We start from the raw sequence: 25,037 nt of genomic DNA, 5'->3' as shown, positions 1-25,037 counted from the left end.
TTGTAATTTCGACATTCGACTCTTTAAGAGCTGTTCTTCGATCTGTCACTACAATATTATATTTGCTGAAGAATCGTTCTGCGTCTACGCTTTCCATTGGACTCCAGATGGGATCTTCGTTCCTTCGTATCGATCAAAGGATTAATCTATGAAAGTGAGTATATCCATCTATGTACTTTAATTATGTCGTTGTTCTAAAAAAAGGAATTTTAGAAAAGCTTTCTGAGGGTACACTCGGGTTCACAGTAAAACTTGCAGCTATGCATGGTTTAAATAACTGTCCAATGTGTAAGAAAGCCTCGTTTGTGTCGTTTAAAGTCATATGCAGAATTAGTTTATTAAAGGCTTTGTCGTTTGCTTTCATAAGCATTTCCTTCAGTGTATAGTCAATTTCTTCGTTTTCAGTGAGCAATCGAGATGTTTTTACTTCAAAATAACCTTGATAAATAAGAGAAATAAAGAAATTGCTGGTGTGGGAACGTAAAATTCTTCGAATGATATATGGCCCTTACAGAGACAGCGTGACAAATGAATGGAGGGGCAGATACAATAACGAGCTAGAGTCTCTATTAGGAAAAGAAAATCTAGTCAGATATATAAAGGCCAATAGACTCAGATGGGCAGGGCATGTGATACGCAGTAACGACAATCGCCTTATAAACAATTTGTTCTGGGAAAGGCCAGAGGGAAGAAGGTCTGTAGGACGGCCTAGAAAAAGGTGGAAAGATGCAGTCAAAGAAGATCTAGAGAAAATGGGAGTGCGACAATGGGAATTACTGGCACAGGACCGAAAAACATGGAAGGCGATAGTAAACGCGGCAAAGACTCACGAAGAGTTGTAGTGCCATTAATGATGTCTGAAAGTTTTATTGGCGTAATTGTCTTTGAGATATTTAATACTGGAATTTTTATTCTCCCACACATAGAAAAAATTGAGTATGTAATTAAGATATTCACTTAGATACGACACTGCTAAAAACCAAGAGTTCCATCTAGCTAAAACTGGTGCTGGATAAAATTTTGCTAGGAGTTTGGGCACATTTTCTTTCAAATAATTCAAGTAAGAAATCCTGGAAAACTTTTGTCATTTTAAAATTTAACAAAGAGTTTTCGGCAGATCAAATGGCGGGGATTTGTTATGATATGTAAAATCAAGAAAATATTGGTTTGTTTAAAATATTTCAAAGTTCAACAAAAAATTAAAATAATTTAGGATAATATCCAACAAACATTTCGGAGAAGGAAAGTTATTAAATCCTTGAATTACCTGTACCAAACAAAATGTAAGCTTTACATCAATCATTTCTTTGTTATACTTAAGTGACCCGCATAAGTTTAAGTGAAAGCCAAAGAATTGAACGGGGTTTTTCAAAATCCATTAATGCAGTGATTAAAGACAATAGAAGGGATTATAGAAAGAGGTTTTTGTTAGTTTTTAAGATTTATAGAAAAATATTATTTGTAAATAAGTTTTAGGAAATTTATAATTATAGGTAAAAATTTGTTTGTTATCGAAATGAAGAAATGGGGGAATTGTGACGAGTTGTGATTGGCGGAGATTGAAAAAGGTGGGATAAGTGTGTGGGAGAAAGTTTAGCGAGATTGAGGAGAGAGAAAAGATATGGTAGTTGGTTTCCAAGTCTTCAAGAAAGAACAGTGTTTGTTCTCTGTCGGTTCCCGAAATGTAGCAAGCAGTAGTGTTGAATGTTAGTGAGTTTTTGTGGAGTTAGTGTATCTGACAGAAGCTGAAACAACAAAATATTGTAAGTCATATTTCTCTACTTATATTCCAAGAGTCACTGTTCAGGCCAACGAGAGATTCAGTTTATCGTAAAGAGAAGATATTCCAAGAGTCAATTTTTCACTCGGGCCAACGAGAGATTCAGTTTATCGAGAGGAGAAAGGCTATCATAATTTGAATGATTTGTGCTTTTGAAGGAGATCATTAAGGACGATATACTTGCAACAATCTGATGTAAGATTGCTGATTACATAGGGAGCGGTTGAGAGGAGATAATATAATCTACAAGGAACAAGGATTTGGACCACTCATCATCAGAGAGAGATAATTTTGTTTTCTGCAGTTTTTTCTTTTATTGATAACACAATTTTTACACGTAATTTAGAAAGGATATAAATATTTGGATTAGGAGAGTTAGAATAGTTTGGGATTTTGAGATTTCAATTAATATTGTTTGTACCATTAATTTTTGATTGTTCACGTACGGAGAACAAAATTTTGAGAATCCTTATATGAGATTTGTTTATTGAAAACTTTTGAGTGTGAATTATTTCATTATTTTTATTTCAATATATAGTGTTAGATCATATGTGTTTTTTATTGTTCCGGTATTCTCTGGACCTTACCTTTCACATGTAATAGCATAGATATAGAAGCACGAATTGAACCCTGAGATAAAAGAATTAAAAATTGTGATAGAGTCATAATCATATCATTTAAATAATATTAATTATTAAAACAAATTAATTAGCTAATTATTGCTTGGCGCACCAAGACTTTAAATATCACAATAATATATATATATATATATATATATATATATATATATATATATATATATATATATATATATATAAAATATATATATATATATATATATATATAAATATATATATATATATATAAATATAGTATATATAACGACGCTAAGAATACACTTATTTGGCAGGTAACCTTCGGGTGAAAGCGTCAGGTGAAGGATTGGCTAAAGATGGTATAAGCCTGTTTGGCGAAGAACTTTATTCTAAATGTGAAACCTTCATCAGCACCTAAATGGAAAATTTATTTAGTACAAGTGGTGGAAGTTAACATCTAAAACTTACATTGAAAATGTTCAGTTATTCCTTGTAGTGAACATTATCTTAAAATATGTTAAAAAACATTTAAAATTTTTAAATAAAAACATTACAACATAAAAGGGTATTTTTACAATTACAACCCAAAAACATCTAAAAAACAAACAAAAACCACAACTTCATGTCAAAGGCACTTCAAGGGGAAGAATTAGAATAGAAGAATTTTTCTTTTATTTTGTTGAAAATCTTGTCATTCTTCTGTCAACCTCTCGATGTCACATGTAATAAGGTTATATTCACATCTACTCCTCATGCAACAAATATGGAACCCACAGCCGGAACAAAACTTAAAAAATACAATCAGCCGGGAGATGAAATCTGTTCTCAAGTGCAAGTAGTTCTTCTGTGTATGTTATGATAAGTTGCCTCCATATTCCAGTCTGTTACGTCTTGTCAGGTCTTGTTGAAGCAAAAATGAGTAAACACAACTCAAGTTTTTCACATCTTTCTTACAGTTCATAGAAGAGCTACAGTCATGGATGTAGCACATTTCTATGAAATTTTTTTTGAATTGGTTGTCCACCTTTTTTAGTACTTCCACATTGTCATAGTTGGCAATATGTCCAGTATTCTTAATATGTTGGCTAAAAGCTATACTTGTGGGTTTCCTCACAACATCACTCTTGTGCAAAGCTATTCTTTGTGATAGTTTCTGACTGGTTTGACCGACATACACTTCCGAACAGGAACCACATGGAATATAATACACTACATTGAAGTTATCCAGTTTTTACACTCTTTCTGTCAGGTGAGGGAAGTATGTCCCTAATCTTTTATACACTGAATTTGCTATCACTATGTTAAACTGTCTGAAAAGGTTTGTGATCTGTGGTGATAGACCCCTGATGTAAGGCAATCTTCCACAGAAAAGTTTTAGTGGTTCTCGTTCTAATGCTTGTTGTTGCTGTGTTCTTGCCGTTGTCATATCTTGGAAGAGCAGTTTGTTCAGCAGCATCTTAGGATAGTGATTTTTTTTAAGAATCGCATTAAGCAACTTGATGTTCTTATTGTAGTTAGAAGGGTGAAAAATTCTTTTTATTCTGTTTTTCAGACCTTTGATGATGTTAATCTTCTGTTCATCCGGATGATAAGAGTGAAAAGGCACATATCTACCTGAGAATGTTTTCTTTCTGTACCAATCCAACCTTACTGTATTATCCTCATGTCTGGTTACATTAGTGTCGGGGAATGGCACCATATTATTTTCTTCTGTTTCGACAGTAAATTGTAGGTGAGTATTATAGGAGTTAAATATGTTAAGAGTGTAGTTGATTTTGTCAGCTGGGACTGCACATATGACGTCGTCTACATATCTGTAGATGAATGGGAACTGGAAATCAACTTTTTGAATATAGTAGTGAAGTAGGGAGTTCATTACAATTTCTTCCAAAGATGGGGATATGGCTCCACCCATGGGTGCTCTTTTTATTTGGACATAGAAATCATTTTGGAAAGTGAAATATGTATTGTTGTATAAAAACGTAATCAGTTTCAGGAACAGTACTTTGGGAATTGTACAGTTTGGTTCAATCAGATGGTTCAATCTGGATTCAATTTCAGGAATCATTTTTCGTGAAAGACAAAAGACTGACGTGAACTTTTGCTGTACACAGATTTAACTCCTTGAACTCTCCTACAAAAACATCACCAACAAAATTAACTTTATGAGCCCAACACTGGTAATATAAGATATGTGGCTTTATTCGAATTTTTAATAGGTTAAAGCAAGCAGACATGTATCATGACTATGCAAGCAGAGCTGAATCTGATACCAGGCCTTTATCTTGTGAATAATCAATTTCAAAGTCTTTTAATGTATCTATAATTGCCTGTGAACACGTTGGTGCGTTGGCAGTATCAAGGAAGTTAACACTTGCTAAAAAACATTATTGATGTAGTACAGAATCTATGGTCCTAAAGAGAATAAGAAAAATACATCTTCCTTGTCCATCCGAGGTTTCGTCTGCTACTGTTAGAATGGGCTTGTATTTCAGCTGTTGCTTTGTATTGGCTTTTTCAGACAGCCCACACCGTGTCACTACCTTTCTCCTTAAAGTGTCCGCACATGGAGGAGCAGAAGAATGTTGGGTTTCAGACACATACTAACTGTATTCTCCACAAAAGTATCATTTTCTTCTTTTGCTAGTTTCTGTCTCTCAAAGCCACTAGCAGTTGACATTAGTCGCTTAGTTCCTGAAGTAGATGCTATAGATTTTTTCTTATTAATGTGGTTAGCCGACTTCACATGTTTCTGCAGTGTGTCCTTTTTATCACCTTCCAAACGAGTATTACAATACTTACACATTACAATATTTGTGTCACGCAGATATAGGCCATCTGTTCAAATTCTTTGACTCGATCACTCAAAATTGTTTTAGGGCGTCCCATTTTAGGAGATACTTTAAGTAACTTTATTTTATTATGAAAACTTTTTTGATAAACTATGTTCCCACTCAGTAAAAATTGATGGAATGAGCACTGATTGTCCTGGTTGACTAATTTATATGTTTAGAAAATAAGAATTAGCCGACTTTTATCCCTACTCAGATTTTTACCAATACAAAAGACCAAAATGCAGATAACAACAGTTGGCTAATTTTATTTCTCAAAGAGTCAACATTGAAAAATATCAATTCCTTATCTTATCTTTATCTATTTAATGATGAACAATGAAAGATCCTTCTGTTTCAACACGTGTTACAACAATAAACAATCCTTTAAAAAATTACAATAGAAAACTTCCGTAAAATCTTTCCATACCTTCGTAACTACCTACTTATTTAGGGGAGAGTTGAGATATTTCACGGAAATAAACAAAAACTCCGTATTTCGCATTTATCGCATTTATGTTCAAAATTTCGCCGAAATTCGCATCTATTTCTTCTTCTTCATGTGCCGAGCTCGATTATCGAGCGTTGGTTATCAAATTGGCTATAGTAATTTTGTTGACGGCAGCTCAGAAAAGAGATGCAGGGGATCTGTTAAACCTATCTCTCAGGTTTCTAAGCCATAACGTTCTTCTTCGACCTGGCCCTCTTCTTCCGTCTACCTTGCCTTGTATTATTAAATTGAGTATATTATATCTCTCCGGGTGGCGCATAACATGACCAAAATATTTAAGTTTGCGATTTTTAACTGTTTTGACGACTTCCGTAACTTTTCCCATCCGATGCAAAACAACTTCGTTACGAACTCTATCCACCCAACTTATTCGTAGGATTCTCCGATACACCCAGATTTCAAAGGCTTCCAGTTTCTTGAGAAGTGTATCCGTCAAAGTCCAACCTTCGACACCATAGAAAAGAGTAGAGAACACATAACATCTCACTAATCTAATTTTCAGACTTAAAGTAATATTGTTTCCACATAACAGTTTCTTCATCTTAAAGAATGCAGCTCTGGCCTTCTCTATCCGTATTCTAATTTCTTTGCTCATGTCCCAGTTCTCATTTAGATTACAACTATTTGCATCTATTTCGTAAAAACGAAAATTCCATACCCCTAGTTATTATTAGTATTTAAATTTATTATAAAATACAGTAGAATCCGGTTATAACGACGGCCAAGGGACCTGTGTCATTGCGTCGTACTAACCGGAAGTCGTTATAAAGATATGGCAATTTTGATTTTTGTTTTTTACGACATAATATTTACATATTAATGTTTACATGATACATTACAGAAAAAAAGACATTCAAATCAAAATATTTATTTCTAATAGGAATGAAAAGAAATGAAAAAATAGTTTCACATAAACTTTGCCAAATACATATGTATGTACCTACATATCTATACACATATAATACGTACATACATATATAAATATGTATAACTAAAAGTGAAATACCTAGTGGAAAAAGTCTGTAATCTTTGACTGTTTTTGATTTTTATAAAAACAAGTACGAACTGCATTATGCAAACGAGACATAAGACTTTTCATATTGTCGTCATTAAAATTAGAATGCACAAACACATTCAACACTTCTGCAGCTTTGAGAGCTTCATTTACACTCGGAAACGTACAATTTTCTTCCAGGCAGTCATCTGTATTATCGTCGCTATCTTGGCTGTTGACGATAATATTTTGTAGAATATTTTCGTCAGTAGGCTCCTCACACGTTGCGAGATCATCATCAACAGCAGAATATTGTTCAAGTTCTTCATTTGCTATAGGTAGTCTTTTATTCAGAGCTCTCGCCCAGAGAGACAGCGGAACCTGATCATCATCGTCGTTGTCGGCAGCCACTGGGACACTGGGACTATCTCGAACAAATCCAGCATGTTTATAACAGTTGGAAATCGTCGCTGTCGTAAGCTTGTTCCAGGCATCATAAATCATTAGAATGGCATCCAGTATTGTGATCTTCTGAAACTTGGCACTCGTGTCTTCATTTGCATCAAGACTGACGACAATTTTTAGAACCAGATTTTTACGAAAGTTTGATTTTAATGCTCGAATTATTCCTTGGTCCATAGGTTGCAACACAGATGTTGTGTTAGGAGGCAGGAAAGTAAGAGTTATGCTTTTCAAGTCACTGACTGAGGGATGAGCTGGACAATTGTCAACCAGAAGCAGGATTTTTTTCTTATTTTTAGTCAGTTCACGGTCCCAATCGCGTACCCATTTGATAAAGATATCAGATGTCATCCAGGCCTTGCGATTGCTCTCATAATATACCGGCAGAGATTGTACATTTTTAAAACATCTTGGGTTCTTTGATTTGCCGATAATTAACAACTTCTTTTTTATCGTACCACTCATGTTAGCTGCAACCATCACAGTTATTCTGTCTTTCGAAAGTTTTCCTCCCGAGCATTTTTCCCCTCTAAATTTTAATTTTTTATCTGGCGTTAGTTTATAGAATAATCCAGTTTCATCTGCATTAAATATTTCGTCGTCACTAAATTTTTCGCGCAACTTAGGCCAAACTTTGGTTAGCCATTCGTTCACATCGTTCTGCTCAACTGACAAAGACTCTCCAGTAATTTTTCCGCCGACAATATTGTGTCTATTCTTGAAACGGTTAATCTAACTTGCCGAACAATCAAAATTAAAAATGTTTAGCTCTTTACCAAAAAAATTTGCCTTTTGTTGAAGCATAGGCCCATTTACAGGTATTCATCGATTACGTTGAAGTTTAAACCATTCTAAAAGTGCACAGTCAACTTGTTTTTGAGACGACACCCTCACACGTTTCGGTTTTAAAACATTCGCATTGAATAAAGATTCTATCTTGTGTTTATTTTTCTTAATTGTCGATATTGTGGAATGATTTACACCGAATTCCTTTGCAATCGTTATATTTGACTCGCCAGCTTCTAAACGTTGTATTATTATACTTTTTTCTTCAATGGAGAAACATTTTCGTTTTCTAGAAGCCATTTTTGTATGCGTAACCACTAATAATCGTCTGCGAATTACTGTCGAATAATAAACAGTCGCATTCCAGTTAGCGACGTTGTGGTAAAGAAGGTGCGTGGGGCGGAGACAGCTTCTTATCTACGATTTTTTTAATGGGTTGTCGTTGTAACCGGACAATATTGTTTAAAATTCCGTCGTTAAAAGCGGTCGGTCGTTATAAGCGGAGTCGTAATAAACGCATGGCTTTTCATGTTGGCTTATGGTGGGTACACATATGCGAGCCGAACTGTTTGCGAACTGCTCGTGAGCTGTTCGCGAAGAGTTCGTCGAAAATATGTTTATGTTCAGGTTATCCAATACCCTAACTATCTAATAACAAACCAAGAATTAATTTACTTCGTTATTCTAAACATTTCGGTATTTTGTTTACATTATCTGTTATTAATTTCTCTCGCTACTTAGATAAGCCGCGCTCGTTCAGCAATTTTGTTTAACAGAATGATATCATCGCACACTTAGCAGAAACAATTTATAGACACAATTTATAGTTCTGCGAACATTCTTTGTGTTCGTCCCAAAAACCGACATGCTGTGGTTCCTGACGAGCAACGAACGAACAGCTCGCTAGCGGTTCGTCCCGTCGTACAAATTAACGAATATAGCGTTCACAAACGGTTCGCGAACAGTTCTGCTCGCATATGTGTACCCGCCTTTAGATTAAAACCAAACATTATGCCTTATTTACGTCGCTAAAAGCGGTTAGTTGTTATATGCGAAGTCGTACTAAACGGACTACACTGTATAATGCATTTCAGCTAAAGCTAGGAAATTGTAGAAGATTGCATTCTATCTATGGAAATGATAATTTTAATAAAATTTTGAGCTGGCACACACACACGCACAGACACACACACACACACACACACACACGCACACACGCACACACACACACACACACACACACACACACACACACACACACACACACAAAAACTTAGATTTAATAAATGGCACTTTTTTGTGATAGATAAATGCTTTATTATTTTTTTTTAGAAAGTTATTGTGTTCAAGTATGTAGTCAACCATTCACGATATAAGTGGATTCTTAGATTAGTCAGTTTTCCAAACTTAGTGTGTTATAAATAAGGAAGGAAGCATGTGAAAGTAAACTTTTAGTCAACAGTTTATTTTTATCCAAAGTACAAAAGATCTTACAAATAATGTGTATATGTTTATATTAATTCCTAAATTCTAAGTTCATCTGGGTCCTTATCATTAAAATGATCATTTTCTGCAGCACTCTCGTTGTTATTTGTACGCCATTACCTATTATCTTTTAAAATATGAGATCTGGCTGGTCTCTTCAATTTTCATCAAAATTTCTAAGGAGAGTGTCTTTGGACGATTTATCTCCTTTTAATGAACATCCAATTTGTTGTAACGGTTTCAATAAAGAAATTTTTTTCCCTTTTCGTATTATAGACTGGCTGAACCCTATATCAGAAGGATAAAATATTTCCCCCCTTACCGTGGCCATATGATCTTTGTCCTTAGAAAATATAAATCTTTTCGATGCATTTTAAAATGCCACTGGGAAGGTTTTTAACAACAACGTCACTCGTCTTTCTCCAGCCTGATATCTGTCAGTTTTTACCAAGTTTCAGCACCTTTGAGTGTTTTTCAATTATGTCTTCATATTATTTTCCGTTTATTAAAACGTTTTTCTTTTTTATCTCCCTATCTATCGTACCGAAAATTATATCTGGTGGCAAAAAGGAATGACCAACAACAGAAAACGTAAACTCCACTTCCTTAATGTGACCAGGTGCTTCATAAACCAACAAGGAGATTATCATAGACATCATCGTGCTATGTTTGTTCTGTCCACCACACCAATCTGCAAATAGGTGAACTTTTTCGATATGATTTTTAAAGTTAAATATAATGAGAGTATTATGTACAGCAGAGGCAATAACATTTAAATCTTTTGAATGTTCATACTACACTTACACATATGACGTCACATTTGCAGAAATTAGATGGGATATCGAATTTCTAGCCATGATGGTGAAATTATAAAAATTTATTTGCTGCGACAAATAAGCCGCCTAGTCGGGAAGCATTGGTAAGGAAAGATTTTTTTGACAATCAAAAGAAAACATTTGTTTATTATGATTTGATTTGGTTTTCAACAAAAAATAAAAGGCTTTAGCTCTTAACGTATGAACTCTCTGTTCTGTTATAACCTGTAACTTTTCTTCTTCTAAATTTTCTTTTCTCAAAATTTCCTTCGTTCTGAGACACGCAGAATAAGTATCTATTAAGTAAGGGAGTGCCGAATGATATGTTGTAGTGTTTATTAAAGTATGTTCGGAAATATGATAACTTTACATATATTATATCTGTACCATCTGTGAATAAGTCGATAAATCAAAAATATAAACTTTTCAGTATGGCCATTTTAAACATTTTAATAGTTTTGAAGAATAAAAAATTTAAGTTTAATGTCGTTTTTATAGAAATTAGTGGGTAATCATGCAACAAATGACGTACATATGAGCTGTGAGTATATCACTTACGCTTAAAAAAATCTAACTTACCCACTTCTTCACACCAAATTTCTGTGTTCTTATTGAGTTACCGACTTATTGTACTTACTGTACATAAATTCCAGGACAAAAAATTAATCAGTTTTTTATACTTTATTTCTTTATAACACGCAACATCAACTTTAATTGGAAAAGGCAACTAAAAAACTACTGATTATCTGCATCAAACTCTTCACAATCGAGGTCCAAGTCTTGCATATCTGTAGTGCGCAAATTTTGGTAAAAATTATAAAAAACTTCATAAATAAGCGACAAAAGATAAAGTAGGTCTTTCTTTTTCGCCTTATTAATTGGCAGAAGCTTGTCTGTGATATGGAGCAATATGCTTGGTACAACGTGTTTTCCTCTTCTTCGGAAATTTAGACAGATTTAAAAGGATTGAAGACATCTAAACTATGTTTATATTTTACTATTTTAATATTACTATTATATTGAAACCACTACACTGGCTGCCACAGGAACTTTTCTCAATCGGTGTTAACTTTTTAACGATTAATGCTCCTTTTCCTAAACTGCTGAAATCCAACATTTTTTCTTGTTTTATTACCACTACTTTGAATGGTTTCTTCCTTTTGCAGGATCTTACCAGCTGATACCAGTCATTGGCGTGATTGATCTTAATGTGTGTTTTCTTCGTTTCTTTTTCTATAAGAGCATGTGTTCAATTTTTTCACATGCGAAAAATCATGTCATTTTTTCGCTGTATTACTAGCTACCATTCTACCACAATTTAACAATTATTTCCCGTTCTCCAACCCTTCCTACTCACATTTTAACCCCACTCCATTAAAAATACATTCAGTTGTAAGATAGCAAAGAAGAAAGACTCTATTCTTCCCTGTTGTCTCTCGATGATAACGGATACTCTCTCTTGACTGCTGACTGTTGCTAGAAACAGTTGTCCTCTCTTTCGTCTGCTGAGTCCTACTAGGCATACGTATAATCTCTCTATCGCTACCTATCGCTTGGTACAGACTTACCACGCTTTTTCTCCACTCAAATTATCTCTCTCGCTTATAGTTACGCGAAAAATACCGCAAATACTATTTTAAATCGTGTACAGACGCAAATGTGCTATATCTCCTGATCTCAGTGTTAGTACCGCGAAACACGTGTTCAGAAACCGGTAACCGGACAGTTTCCCCGTATGAAGAACAACCGCGACTAAAAGCCTCTAAATACCGCGAGTGTGTGTATGTGCAGCAGAAGCATTGGTAAGACTTTGTATAAACATAATTTGCTATAATCTGTATAACCTTTTACCACATATCCTAATTTATTTGAACCAGCCCTATGTAATACAGTCCTCATTAACTGAAATTATATTCATAATTTCACATATGTACACCCTTTTTGTACAGCATGATCCGTATCACACTCCATGTGAGTATGCTCACTGACCAAAAACTTAAACCACTGATTTATAACTTTGAGATTTGGTAGTTTTGTGAAAGCGAAAGTGAACATGAAAGCGACTTTCTGGTTCTTATTTGGCCTCCGCAAGTATCTGAGTAGAAAGTTACCTCTTCCATATCATATTCCGAGAAAAGGAGGTAAATACAAAATGGTATCTGATTGTCACCTCTTCCAGCAGTTGATTCGTCCCACATGAAACATGTAACTTCATTTATTGTTAAATCGTGAACGGTAAGGTTAAACGTCCCCATTTGTCGCTTATAAAAGACAAGGTTTGCTATTAAAAAGGGGGTTGGAAGGCACTGGTAAAGATCAAAAGTGTATGCTCTTTTTTTAGTGTCTGAAGACGCAACCTCCTTATCCACCTGTTTTGCCTTATAAGCATCATCGTTTGCGAGCTGATGGTGTTTATCCCTCTCTTGTCTCAAGTTGTCTTTCTCCTCTCCTTCCTCAAGAACTTTTAATTTTGTTTCGAAAATGTCACATTTAGAGCAAGTATCCTGTTTAGGTTTTTTAAATGCAAATACCTAATAGTCGTTAAAATACCGGCTCGGATGTTAACTGCATAATCTTAAAACTAAAACTGACGGACTAGTCTTGAATATGTAGTTACTCCCTATTCAAATGTAAAACCCGCTACGGGTTTATGGTTTTAACATGGAATTCATTATAGAAATTTTTTTCATTAATTGTTTAGTAGTTTTCTAAAAAATGGCTTTACTATATAATCAGAATAGCCAATTAACAGCATATTCCCATTAGCGCCATTTAAACTTTTTATCAAATAAAAAATAATTTATACTACCTGGTAAGTATCTACAAAAACATATACAAGAAGTATCATAAAATTTTTATAATTTAATATCAATATTCCTTATATTCTATGGAAGATTTATTATAAGATTTGAGAATTTCATGCTACACTATGGATACTTTGTATACTTGATAATGATTTATAACTACGTGTCCTTTTTTACAATTTATTGTATTTTATAATCATTAAAAGAATCTGACAACTTAGGTACTGTTATTATTTAATCAATAGCACCAATATCTCTTGAAAAACGTTAATTAATCCGTTTTTTTTTTAATCATTAAGATTGTAAAAACATTGAATGCTTAAACTAAGTGAAGAAAAAGAGGTGAAATACTTTTATAATCTTTTATTAACACCTATTTACAATATATTCCCAGAATATAGATCTCTATCGGTTTACTTAACCTAAATCTCCTAAAAATGTCTTTAACATATTTTTTACTTTTCAAATATTATATTCTCGCCCTAAATTCGTAAACATCATACTTTTTTATTTCGTTAAATCTTCTAATACCGTACTCCATGTCTCTCACCCACACTAAACACTAAAAACCAATATTGAAGTTATATTTTTGATTTCGTAATAACCTACAATATTATAACAAACTACAATAAACACAATTAATCTTTTAGATAGATAACTTCTTATTGGGTACTTTATTTAACAAATAAATATTTTATCTGTCAGATAAGTTTATTCATGTCAGTTGGTAGTTCAGATTTCTTTCCTAGATGGAGGCTAGGAGTTTAAATATAAACTAACATAAAGATTTAAATTATTTCGCTTATTAAATATAATCTTAAAATTACAGCACTCATCATCATCTTTGGCTCGACAATCCTTTGTGGATCTTGGCCTGCTCTAAGATTCGTCGTCATTCTGTTCGGTTTCTGGCAATGCCATCTTCTGATTTTTAATAACCATAAGTCGGTTTCAACTCCATCTAACCACCTAATTCGCGGTCGGTCTTTGCTTATTCTTCCTACAGGTGTTCCTGTGGTTAGCTTTTTAGCAATCGTATTTTCTGGCATTCGTATTCTCTGTCCAGCCCATCTAAGTCGCTGTGTTTTAATGAACGTTATGACATCTGGCTCATCAAAGAGCTGATACAATTCAAAATTATATCTTCTGCGCCACTGCCCTTGGTCGTTTATAGCTCCAAATATTTTGCGGAGTATTTTACGCTCAAATATTCCCAAAAGTCTTTCATCTTTCTGCGTTAGAGTCCATGGTTCTGCCCCATATGTGAGGACCGGCCTCAGCAATGTTTTGTATATAATAATTTTAGTTCTTCTTTGAATGTTTCTTGAGAGGAAATGCTTTTGGACTCCATAGTATGCCCTATTTGTAAGATTTATTCGTCTTTGGATTTCTTCGCTTGTTTTATTGGTAGCAGTCAATAGCGACCCAAGGTATGTGAAGTTGTCAACACGTCCAAAGGTATGACTTCCAAAAACTGTTTCTCGTTCCTCATTTGCTATCGGATCCTTTGTAACCAAAATGTACTTGGTTTTGTCTTCGTTGATGACTAGACCGACCTGTTTCGCCGCTGTTTTCCAATTCTAGGAGATATTGCTCAACATCTCGCTTGCTACGCCCTATTATGTCAATGTCATCAGCATATGCTAAGACTTGTATCGATCTATTGTAAATAGTACCGCCATCCCTAATTCGTGTATCTCGGACTGCCTTTTCTAAGGCAATATTAAATAGGAGGCAAGCCAGAGCATCCCCTTGTCTGACTCCATCCTTTATCTCAAAGGATCTAGAATTCTCTCCCTGTATTCTAACACTCAGCATTATATAATTATATAAACAATACTTTTTTCAATGATCAGCTGGTACATAGGTACATGAATGTGAAAGCTGTGTAATGACGCCAATAGATAACTCTAAAATCCATGCTAGCAAATAAGATTTCTCAGAAGAGTGAAAGGCATTATAAGATATAGACAGAGATAGAAAAATGAACATGTAAGACCAGAAGCGAATATCGACTCAATGAAAAAAAAATAATACCGAACAAAATGTAGAAAACAAATAAAAAATGGATAAAACTACTAAATTACAAACTGAAAGAAGCAAAATGTGTAGAACTATGTAAAGACGAAGCAATTAGGAGATTAGGATTTTTTAGAAGATGTTTGGCACATTTAATATTCAATAGTATATTACTTTTAGTATAAAAGTTCTTTTATCTTCGATATAAAAATAAGATGACTGTTGTTATATTGGAAGCAGATGCTTAATCAAAAATAAACGTGTTTGATTGAATATTGTTCGAAATAACTGAAGGTTGAGGTCACTTCTCATGAAAAATTAAACAAGAAAATGTAAACATAATTTTAGAATATTTAGCTCCTCGATATACGTCAATTACGTTTATTGGTAGCAGTCAATAGCGACCCAAGGTATGTGAAGTTGTCAACACGTCCAAAGGTATGACTTCCAAAAACTGTTTCTCGTTCCTCAATTGCTATCGGATCCTTTGTAACCAACATGTACTTGATTTTGTCTTCGTTGATGACTAGACCGACCTGTTTCGCCGCTGTTTTCCAATTCTAGGAGATATTGCTCAACATCTCGCTTGCTACGCCCTATTATGTCAATGTCATCAGCATATGCTAAGACTTGTATCGATCTATTGTAAATAGTACCGCCATCCCTAATTCGTGTATCTCGGACTGCCTTTTCTAAGGCAATATTAAATAGGAGGCAAGCCAGAGCATCCCCTTGTCTGACTCCATCCTTTATCTCAAAGGATCTAGAATTCTCTCCCTGTATTCTAACACTCAGCATTATATAATTATATAAACAATACTTTTTTTAATGATCAGCTGGTACATAGGTACATGAATGTGAAAGCTGTGTAATGACGCCAATAGATAACTCTAAAATCCATGCTAGCAAATAAGATTTCTCAGAAGAGTGAAAGGCATTATAAGATATAGACAGAGATAGAAAAATGAACATGTAAGACCAGAAGCGAATATCGACTCAATGAAAAAAAAATAATACCGAACAAAATGTAGAAAACAAATAAAAAATGGATAAAACTACTAAATTACAAACTGAAAGAAGCAAAATGTGTAGAACTATGTAAAGACGAAGCAATTATGAGATTAGGATTTTTTAGAAGATGTTTGGCACATTTAATATTCAATAGTATATTACTTTTAGTATAAAAGTTCTTTTATCTTCGATATAAAAATAAGATGACTGTTGTTATATTGGAAGCAGATGCTTAATCAAAAATAAACGTGTTTGATTGAATATTGTTCGAAATAACTGAAGGTTGAGGTCACTTCTCATGAAAAATTAAAAAAGAAAATGTAAACATAATTTTAGAATAATTTAGCTCCTCGATGTACGTCAATTACTATTAATTGCAGTAATAATTGAAAATAAATGTTAATAAGTATTGGGTAATTTCTTAAAAATATATTAGTGTTATGAATTAATAGAGCAAAATATTCTCGTTAAACTAATTATGTCACAACCATTAAAAGCTATGAAAAATATATCGTTAATTGCATTGGTACTAGTAGACGTGTATATTTATATAATATTTGTCAAAAAGTTAAATTATAAATATTGAAAAAATTTAAAGAACAATCTAGTGCAGCCTCTTATAGGGCAAATTAATTTATTAAATTCGAGTTCATGCCAATGGTAAGAAAGCCTTCAGGTACCGAAGAGTAGCAGATTATCTTAAAACGCGATAAATATTCATTAACTCCTGTAACGATCTCTTAAATATTTAGCTAAAATAGATAAATGTTTTTATTTAAAATAGCTGTTTTTAAACCATCTGAAAACGTTAAAAAATAACTTGTCAGTAAAATACGGCAAAATAAATACACATGGATAACGACGAATTCGGCACGGATGACGAAGCGAAAAGGAAAAGAGATAAAGGAATAACACCAGAAGTTTTCGAAAATAGCAAAAAAATAGAAAAAATTTCAATAAAAACAGAAAGACCTATTGGAACGGCTATTGAAAGAAAGAAAAGAGAAGTTAAAAAACAAGAAAAACAAAGAGAAAAGAAAATATAATTCTCAAAAATGATAATAAAATTATAAAAAAAAAATTGGAGAATCTAGGCAAAACGAGAAACAGTAAAAAATACAGTAGAAATTATGGATAATCCCATAATATACAATGTCATAGTACATATCCTAACAATCGTAAGAAGCTGCACTAACACATTAAGCGAAGGAATATAAAATATTTCCAATAAATATTTAGGGGAGAGCCTCGTACCTTGGGCAGGATTTTTTTAAACAGGTATTACAAATACAATATTGAAGTTATATTTTTAAAATTTACACTGGGGCAGGTATAAACTATTGTAGTATGTAAAATAAAAATAACAACTGATTACATAAGTTAGTTTTCTTAAAAGAAAAAAATTCCTGAACGCCTTCAATTTGCCCAAGGTACAATACATATTATACCTTGGTCCACCAAAGGTTGTACCTTGGGCCACTGGTAAACATAATTACCAAAACGTTTATTTTAATAATTAACAGACACATTTAAAGTTACATAGGAACAAAATCCTTTAAATATTCGTTTTATTAAGTTTTGTTTAGAATAAGGACCATTTTAAACAAAATAAGTTACCAATAATATCAATCAATGATTTATTATTATTAAACATAAGAACAAACAATTTAAATAACGTAAACTTTACTCAACCAAATACTTTTCAAAATCCAAGTTAAAGGTATAAATATCCTGTTGACGTTTTGAGGATCCATCTTTATTGGGAACTTATACGACGTTTTCAATGATGTCTTCCTTTTCGATTTCATGTACCTTTATATCAGTCAGAAGTTTTTGGATAAGCGGATTCTCTTCAGGTAACTAACCATTATTGTTGGAGTTAGATACTATTTTTGCAACATGAAATCGTACGATCCTCTTTCCAATAAGCTTTGTTAGGTAGAATCTACCAGTTTCCAGTGAAAACTCTGTTCGTGTGTCTGGTTTGTTATTTTTAGACATATGTCCTTCATAATCTATGTCTGACCCATGCTCAGAAGATGGATCCGAACTATTATCGTAAGAGATGCTTTCGACGTCGTCGTTGTCAGAAGATGATGAATTGTTGAGATCCTTCGATTGGGGAAATAATAGTTTAGTCTTTTTAATTTTATTGCCTATTAAATGATGCTTTCTCGGTTGGGTGTCCATAACTTTTCTTTTCACAGCTGTTTTCTTCATATTTTTGTTCATTCTTTCCTGGTGCTCGTTTTCCATTTTATTTTTTTTCAGGTGTATCAGTTAAGTCTCGACACTTGCCCCTTTTACGACCTTTTTGTATGTTTGCTCTTGGAGGTGTCTTAGGTAAAGGGCAGACTACTTCTGGTGACTTGCATGGTAGCTCAGGTTCTTCAGTCTCAACAGTTATTTTATGAATATTAATGGGGGGTCTGAAATAAATGTCTTTATTGATATTAGCAGGATTATCTCTATCAGTGACCGAAGAACTATAGAACTCGTGTTCTTATACATTTTCATTCACTGGCCAGATCTCTAAAACTCTGAATCCAGATTCAATATTTGTGCGATTAAATGCTAGTTTATATGCCTGACCAGAAATTTCAGCGACATCGTAAATAGATAAGGGTTTTTCTGGGTTTCTTATCATCCATTCGGTGCACGAGTTGTTATAATAAGTTTTATATGGGCCAAAAACACTGCGATCGAGGGTTTGGAGCTTATGGCTAGGATGAGGTGGAATAGTCAATATTACGATCTCATGTTCTTTAGCTAATTTGATGGTTTCGGGGGTAATATGACTTTCATCATCATCGTCATCATCATGCAACCTCTTCTGTCCACTGCTGGATATCTCTCCCATTTTTCGCCACTCTTCACGGTTCTGTGCTTCTTTTTGCCATTTCTTGGATATTCGTCCAATGTCGTCCATCCAGCGTATTGGTGGTCGTCCTCTACTGCGTTTGTCTTGTCGTGGGCACCAGTCAATTAGTTTTCTGGTCCATCTTGTGTCTTTAGGTCTCGCTATGTGATCTGTCCAATTCAATTTCAGCTTGGCTATACGTTCGACGACATCACTGATACCTGTTCTTTTCCTTAAGTCTTATTTCCTTATTTTGTCTTTTTTTGACTTTTCTTATGACTTTCATAATTGTCTAATATTACTTATATTTTATCATCGACGAAAGGCTTTGTGATATATATAAAATGCCTTAAATATTCTAAGAATATGACTCTGTCGGATTAACCACTAGGATGAGCCGTTCAAACCGAATCAGCAGGTGCACCTTTCAGCATATAGGGCTTAAAATTCACTCTGGGAAATATGTACATATGGGGAATAGCATTCCCTGAAGCACTTATAGCAGCGATAAATGTTACATTAGTACCCCTTTCTCCACTTGTAACGGAACCAACTTATTTAATACCCTTGCAAGCTACAATTTTTCCAGTAACGTGAACATTAGTGCTACCACTCTCATTAATATTGTATATTTTACTAGGTGTGAAAGTTTGCTTATTAATAACTTCTTTTAATTAAAAAAAATAATAATGAGACATTGTGTTTGTTGAAGCTGGTTCCGCGAGATAGGCTAGTAGCTTGTGGCTTTCTTAAACTAAGTTGCTTATGGCGACTCATAAAGTCAAGGAACCACTGTTTTCCGGCACGATAATTATTATTCCAGGACGGTGGGACAGGCTTATTGTTGGCTTTAGCGTATTCAAATGCTAAAATTTGCAAAGAGCGACGTGAAAGTCCATAGTGAATATGACTCGCTTGAGTTAAATTCTGACCTAAGTCATTCTCCTCATCAGTGGAAAATACTTTTCGGACTGCGCAAGCACCATAAGAGAGAAAATTGTTGGAACCACTGACCAAAAATCTTTGAAGTGTCGTCCGTGACACATGGAATTCTTTTGCAGCTAATCGGATTAATACTTGCTTTTCTTGAATTACATTGTATGCTTTTAATAGGTTTAATAGGTTTTCATGATCTGTCAGAGCTCTTTTTACGCCGGTTTGGCTTCTAGGCATCTGTAAAGAAAAAAGAACTGTTTTTTCCTCTTTTTATGTATCCACCTACAAGAGATTGTACCTTAGGCCGCGGCCCAATGTACAAGACGCGATAGTGGTCCAAGGTACAAGACTCGGCCGAAAAGAAAACTAATATGAATTTAACCTAAAAAAAACTGTTTTGTTATATTTTGCCACCCTGTGATTTAATTTACCATATCTGTTAACACAAAAATTAAAAAAGAAAATTATCTATCCTATAAATACTTACTTTTCACAAAATAATTCACTATATTTTTAAGACAGCTGCAAATGATTTGTGGTGACGTTCAACAACTCACCACAGAATGATGACGATTGTAGAAGAGCTTGACATAAGAAACAGAGAGAGGTCGCGCGCCAAATTAAAAAAATGGGTTGGCTCATGGTACAAGCTGGCCCAAGGTACAAGCAAAGAATATAGACAAATATAGACGAAGAATATATTCTTTGTTACAAGCCTCTACATATAAGTAAAAGCTAGTTAGAGCGTAGGCGCAAATATTTTACGGGGCGACTCGACACAAACTCTCCTACCCCTACTTGTGCTTTCTTTACATGGTAAATTATGTATAGTAAAATTCTCACTGGTATGGAGGCTTTACAACTGTCAGTATCTAGTTTATCTAGAATCGGCTTAGCACGTGCATTTCTGTGAAGGGCTGCGTTGCCTAGTTATTATAAAGGCTTTATTTATTTCTTTATTTGCATAAATTAAAATATAGGACATTATTACAAGAAATGTGTTAGTGTAAAACGCAGAAATAGATGGTTAGCTCAATTGAAGTCAGTACATTTTTACATAAATCAAATTAATTACTTTTGTATTTTTCATAATAATTTTATATTTAAATTGAAAATATTATAAAATTGATCGGTAAACCAAGAATTTTGGCATGCAATTTTATTTTAGTTTAAAGGAATAAACTATTTTTTGGGTTTTTGTGGATTGTATGTTTATTGGTATCACTGCTAGCATTGTAGTAAAAGGTCTACATTTTAATACACTATTTAATGTTTTGTACCTTTTACTAACTAAAAATTATTCAAAACAGAACTTAAAACGAAAACAAACAAAAGATATATAAAAATGTTATAGCTAGGCGTATATTTGGTAGTTGCTACTTTCAGTAATGAAGCTGCTTTAAGAAGCTACATTAAGTAAAGCGCGAGTATCAAATGATTTATTACGTTTGTCAGAGATGTCAACTAAAGCACCTCAATAATAAAACTGGATTGGTTAAAGTTCACCGATTAAAAATCTACTCTCTCTTGCTGAGAGCCACTGTTGTTTTTGTTCCGCTATTTTTGCAATTTTCTGCGTTACAATTCAAATTAAAATTTAGCAGGATATTGTGCCCATCCCTGAGATAATTCAAACACAGATGTTTTACCTTTACTGCTTGTAAACGCTTATGTATAAGTGCCAAACGATTTTGGACATAATGTTCTTGTTTACAAAATAAACAATTAGGTTTTATAATCGTCTTTCCCGCTAAAAAGTATTTTTGCAAATAAATCATCTACAGTCCGAAAAATAAAAGATTACCCATAACCGATCGTATTAATCACTTATTTTGTATTTGCTGCCTTTTGCTATAACAAACATTTGTTATTTATAGAAAAAGACAGCAAATACAAAATAAGTGATTGATATAATCCTTCATGGGTAATCTTTCATTTTTCCGGCTGTACATGGTTTTAAAGGTTTTATGAATATACTTCATCTAATTTACTTACCGTTGCACGTCATCCGCGTCATAGCCCGTGAGGTCACATGATACCAACACGAAATATTTAGGCGGTAGGTGTATTTTTTAGAATCACTTTGCCGAGTACACTGGCATTACAGCCACTAGACATATTTTATTATATACGCTTAGAAATAATATTTAAAGATTTCTATTATTGTTAACTTAAAGAAATACACAATAATATGTTTCATTTAATTTGTATAAATGCATTATAAAGCGTTTTTTTAAAGAACATTTGTTTGGAACACACTGTAACTCTAATCGAACGAAGGTGATATTTTGGCATAAATTGGTAACACTTATTTGACAGTTGCGGTGTTGACACTTTTGTACTTTATTATTTTGAATTTTAAAGTGAATACCTCTTGTTTTATATTGTTACCTATTTATTAAAATCTGTTCTTTTTAGAACAAAATTAGTGTGTTTTATTTCAAAAATGACACGTAAGAATTTAAATAGTCATTGTAAAGAGATGGTAGCTTCATTGATTCATATAATATGTATTGTCATGATGTTTTTTTTGTTTGAATGATGAGCAATGAGTATTTTTAATAATATAGGGTTTTTATCGCGGTTCTCAAAGAATTAGTTTGTAAGTACTTTTTTTAAATTATCTTTATTATAACTATTATGGAACACACATATATATCTAACCTAGCTAATGTAAATTTAAAATAAACTATCTTTAAATTGATACTCTTATAAAACTGATTAAATTCTATAGACAATGTAAAATTTAAACAAACTATCTTCAAAATTGAAATTGTTATGACATTAACTAAATTATATTAACAAAATTTTGTACCTTTCTTTCACTGAATGCCTAAATGAACTGTTTTCCACTATATAGATTCTAATCACCACTGAATGTCTTCGTACTTCGGTTATCCTTGTTTTTGTGAAATTACTTTTTTCAATTATCAGCTTCTACCAATTTAAGATATAGTTTTCTTCACCAGCATTTATACACCACCAGCAAACACCATTTATATTTATTTTTCTTTTCAATATACCAATATCCAATTATTATAAGTTGATTTATACTAATCTCCAATCATAATATAATTTTAATTCCTTCCAATGTCCATCCAATATTCTTCTAATATACTTTTATAATCTTCAATAATTATTTGTGTATAATTATAAATGTGCATTAAATATATGCATAATTTTTAATCTTCATTTAACTCACTATATTAAACAATTGGACTATTTGTACTTGATTCACTGACTCCAACTAACTTTCATATTTCTTATTAAACTGCTTGACTGACTTACTAAAACTGTGAACAATTGACTTCACTACTTATCTACTAACTTTCATAATAAACTGCTTGACTTCTGACTAAAAACTGCCATCTTGAATCCAAATCACGGGTATTTATATCTTTTGGATATTCTAGAACCATCTCGTAAGATATCATGTTCTATTTAGTTCTATTTAATACATGTCTGAATTTTCTGGAACAAACCATTTCGCAAACATGGCCATCTCCGGTGATCCAGAGAATTCCATTCTTTTCTATTAATAATTTTGTTGACATTTAGGCTTTTCAGATCAGAATAAACATTCAAATTAGTAACTAACACTCTAATTTAATAAAATACACATTTCAAACAATATAACCCCACTTATATTCGTAAAATTCTTAAAATGACACTTAGGAATGGAGGGTATAGTGTGTTGCCTAGTCACATGGCTCACTTAAAAATATCTACAAAATCATAACTACTAAAATACAACTTTTTACAATTATTATATGCTAATTTCTTAAAATGCCCTCACATAAATAATTTTTATAAAATTCTCTAGTATATAACTTATTTAAAACAACCAAATATCTAATATTATGTAGTATATAACTTATAAATTATTTTCTATAAACCCTAATCGTATCAATACCCCAAAATAATATTTAAAATAAATAATTTACTTATTATTTTTTTAAATATTAATTTTCTCATACCTTATTAAATTTAATAAATCAATTTTTTTTATTTAAAATGTGTTAAATACATCCCTGTTCGCTGTCTATGTCAAAACAGAGAACAACGGAGCACAGTTCGGCTATTCTATGGTCAAACTGTCATGTCAAATGGAGCAATGGATGCTATATCAGAGAATAAAATATAACCTTAATTAAAAATATAATCTATATTGTGTTCTGTTTATTTATAGACAAAATCTAGGAATTATTTCCATTCAAAATAACTTTCATCAATATAAATTGGTAAGTTTTTTTTACTTTATTATATTAGAAAGACATTTTTATAGCAATTATAGTATCAATTTTGTGTCTAACCCCAAATTATGATTTTTAGGGTACAAATTAATTTCCATATATACAAAATTCAACAAGTATGATGTCAAATTGATTCAAAATAATGAAATCTACCATCTACCATTTAACAAATCAAGTCTATTGAATAAAATGGATATATCAGTAAGTTATTAGTGTTATTATATTTGTGTTAAAGGTATAGAAATCATTATTCAATCTCTTCATGATATTGAAAAATGTCGTTGATATGAAATATGCCTCTTAGTCTGTTCTCTGCATCTATTAACACATAACTATTTAGTCCATTCTGATTTTCAATTGTATATGGACCTTCAAACATTGGTTGTAATTTCTTACAACGGTTTTCTTTAACATTACTTTTTCTAAGTGAACGAATTAACACTAGGTCTCCTTTTTGAAATGTGATTGGTTTTTTTATATTTCGATTTTGTCTTCTGATATATTTTTCAGCTTTCCTCCTAATTCGGTTATTCACTTTCTGCATTACTTGTTCTAACATATCCTGATTATATTCACTAATCCACTTTCTGTTTCCTATATGGCCAAACATTAAATATTCTGGTACTTCCTCTGTATTCAAATTATGTGTATTATTTAAAAAATACTCTACTTATGGTATATGTTGCTGCCAAGTTTCGTGTTGATTTTGGCACAGTATCCTTAAATATTTTATAACTTCTTTAATATATCTTTCTGCAGGATTTGCCTGAGGATGTCTGATACTTGTAAAATGAATGTTGATTCCCTTTTTCTCACAAAATGTCCGAAATTTTTGGTTGTTAAAATATGTAGCATTATCTATTATGCAATTTCTAAATGGTCCTATTTCTTCGA

The 25,037-nt window shown here is 32.8% G+C and overlaps 1 protein-coding gene across 1 annotated transcript; it reads right to left on the bottom strand.

Moving 5' to 3' along the window:
• Positions 1-3,607: 3,607 nt before the first annotated feature.
• On the bottom strand, positions 3,608-4,444 carry LOC140433696 (uncharacterized). The gene has a single exon (XM_072521674.1). It carries the CDS (start codon positions 4,442-4,444, stop codon positions 3,608-3,610), a length of 837 nt encoding a protein of 278 aa, XP_072377775.1.
• Between the last annotated feature and the right edge of the window lie 20,593 nt (positions 4,445-25,037).

Source organism: Diabrotica undecimpunctata, chromosome 2 (genome assembly GCF_040954645.1).
Source record: "Diabrotica undecimpunctata isolate CICGRU chromosome 2, icDiaUnde3, whole genome shotgun sequence".
Lineage (NCBI taxonomy): Eukaryota > Metazoa > Arthropoda > Insecta > Coleoptera > Chrysomelidae > Diabrotica > Diabrotica undecimpunctata.
Note: the sequence above shows the minus strand (reverse complement) of the source record. Positions and strands in the feature narration are given on the sequence as shown.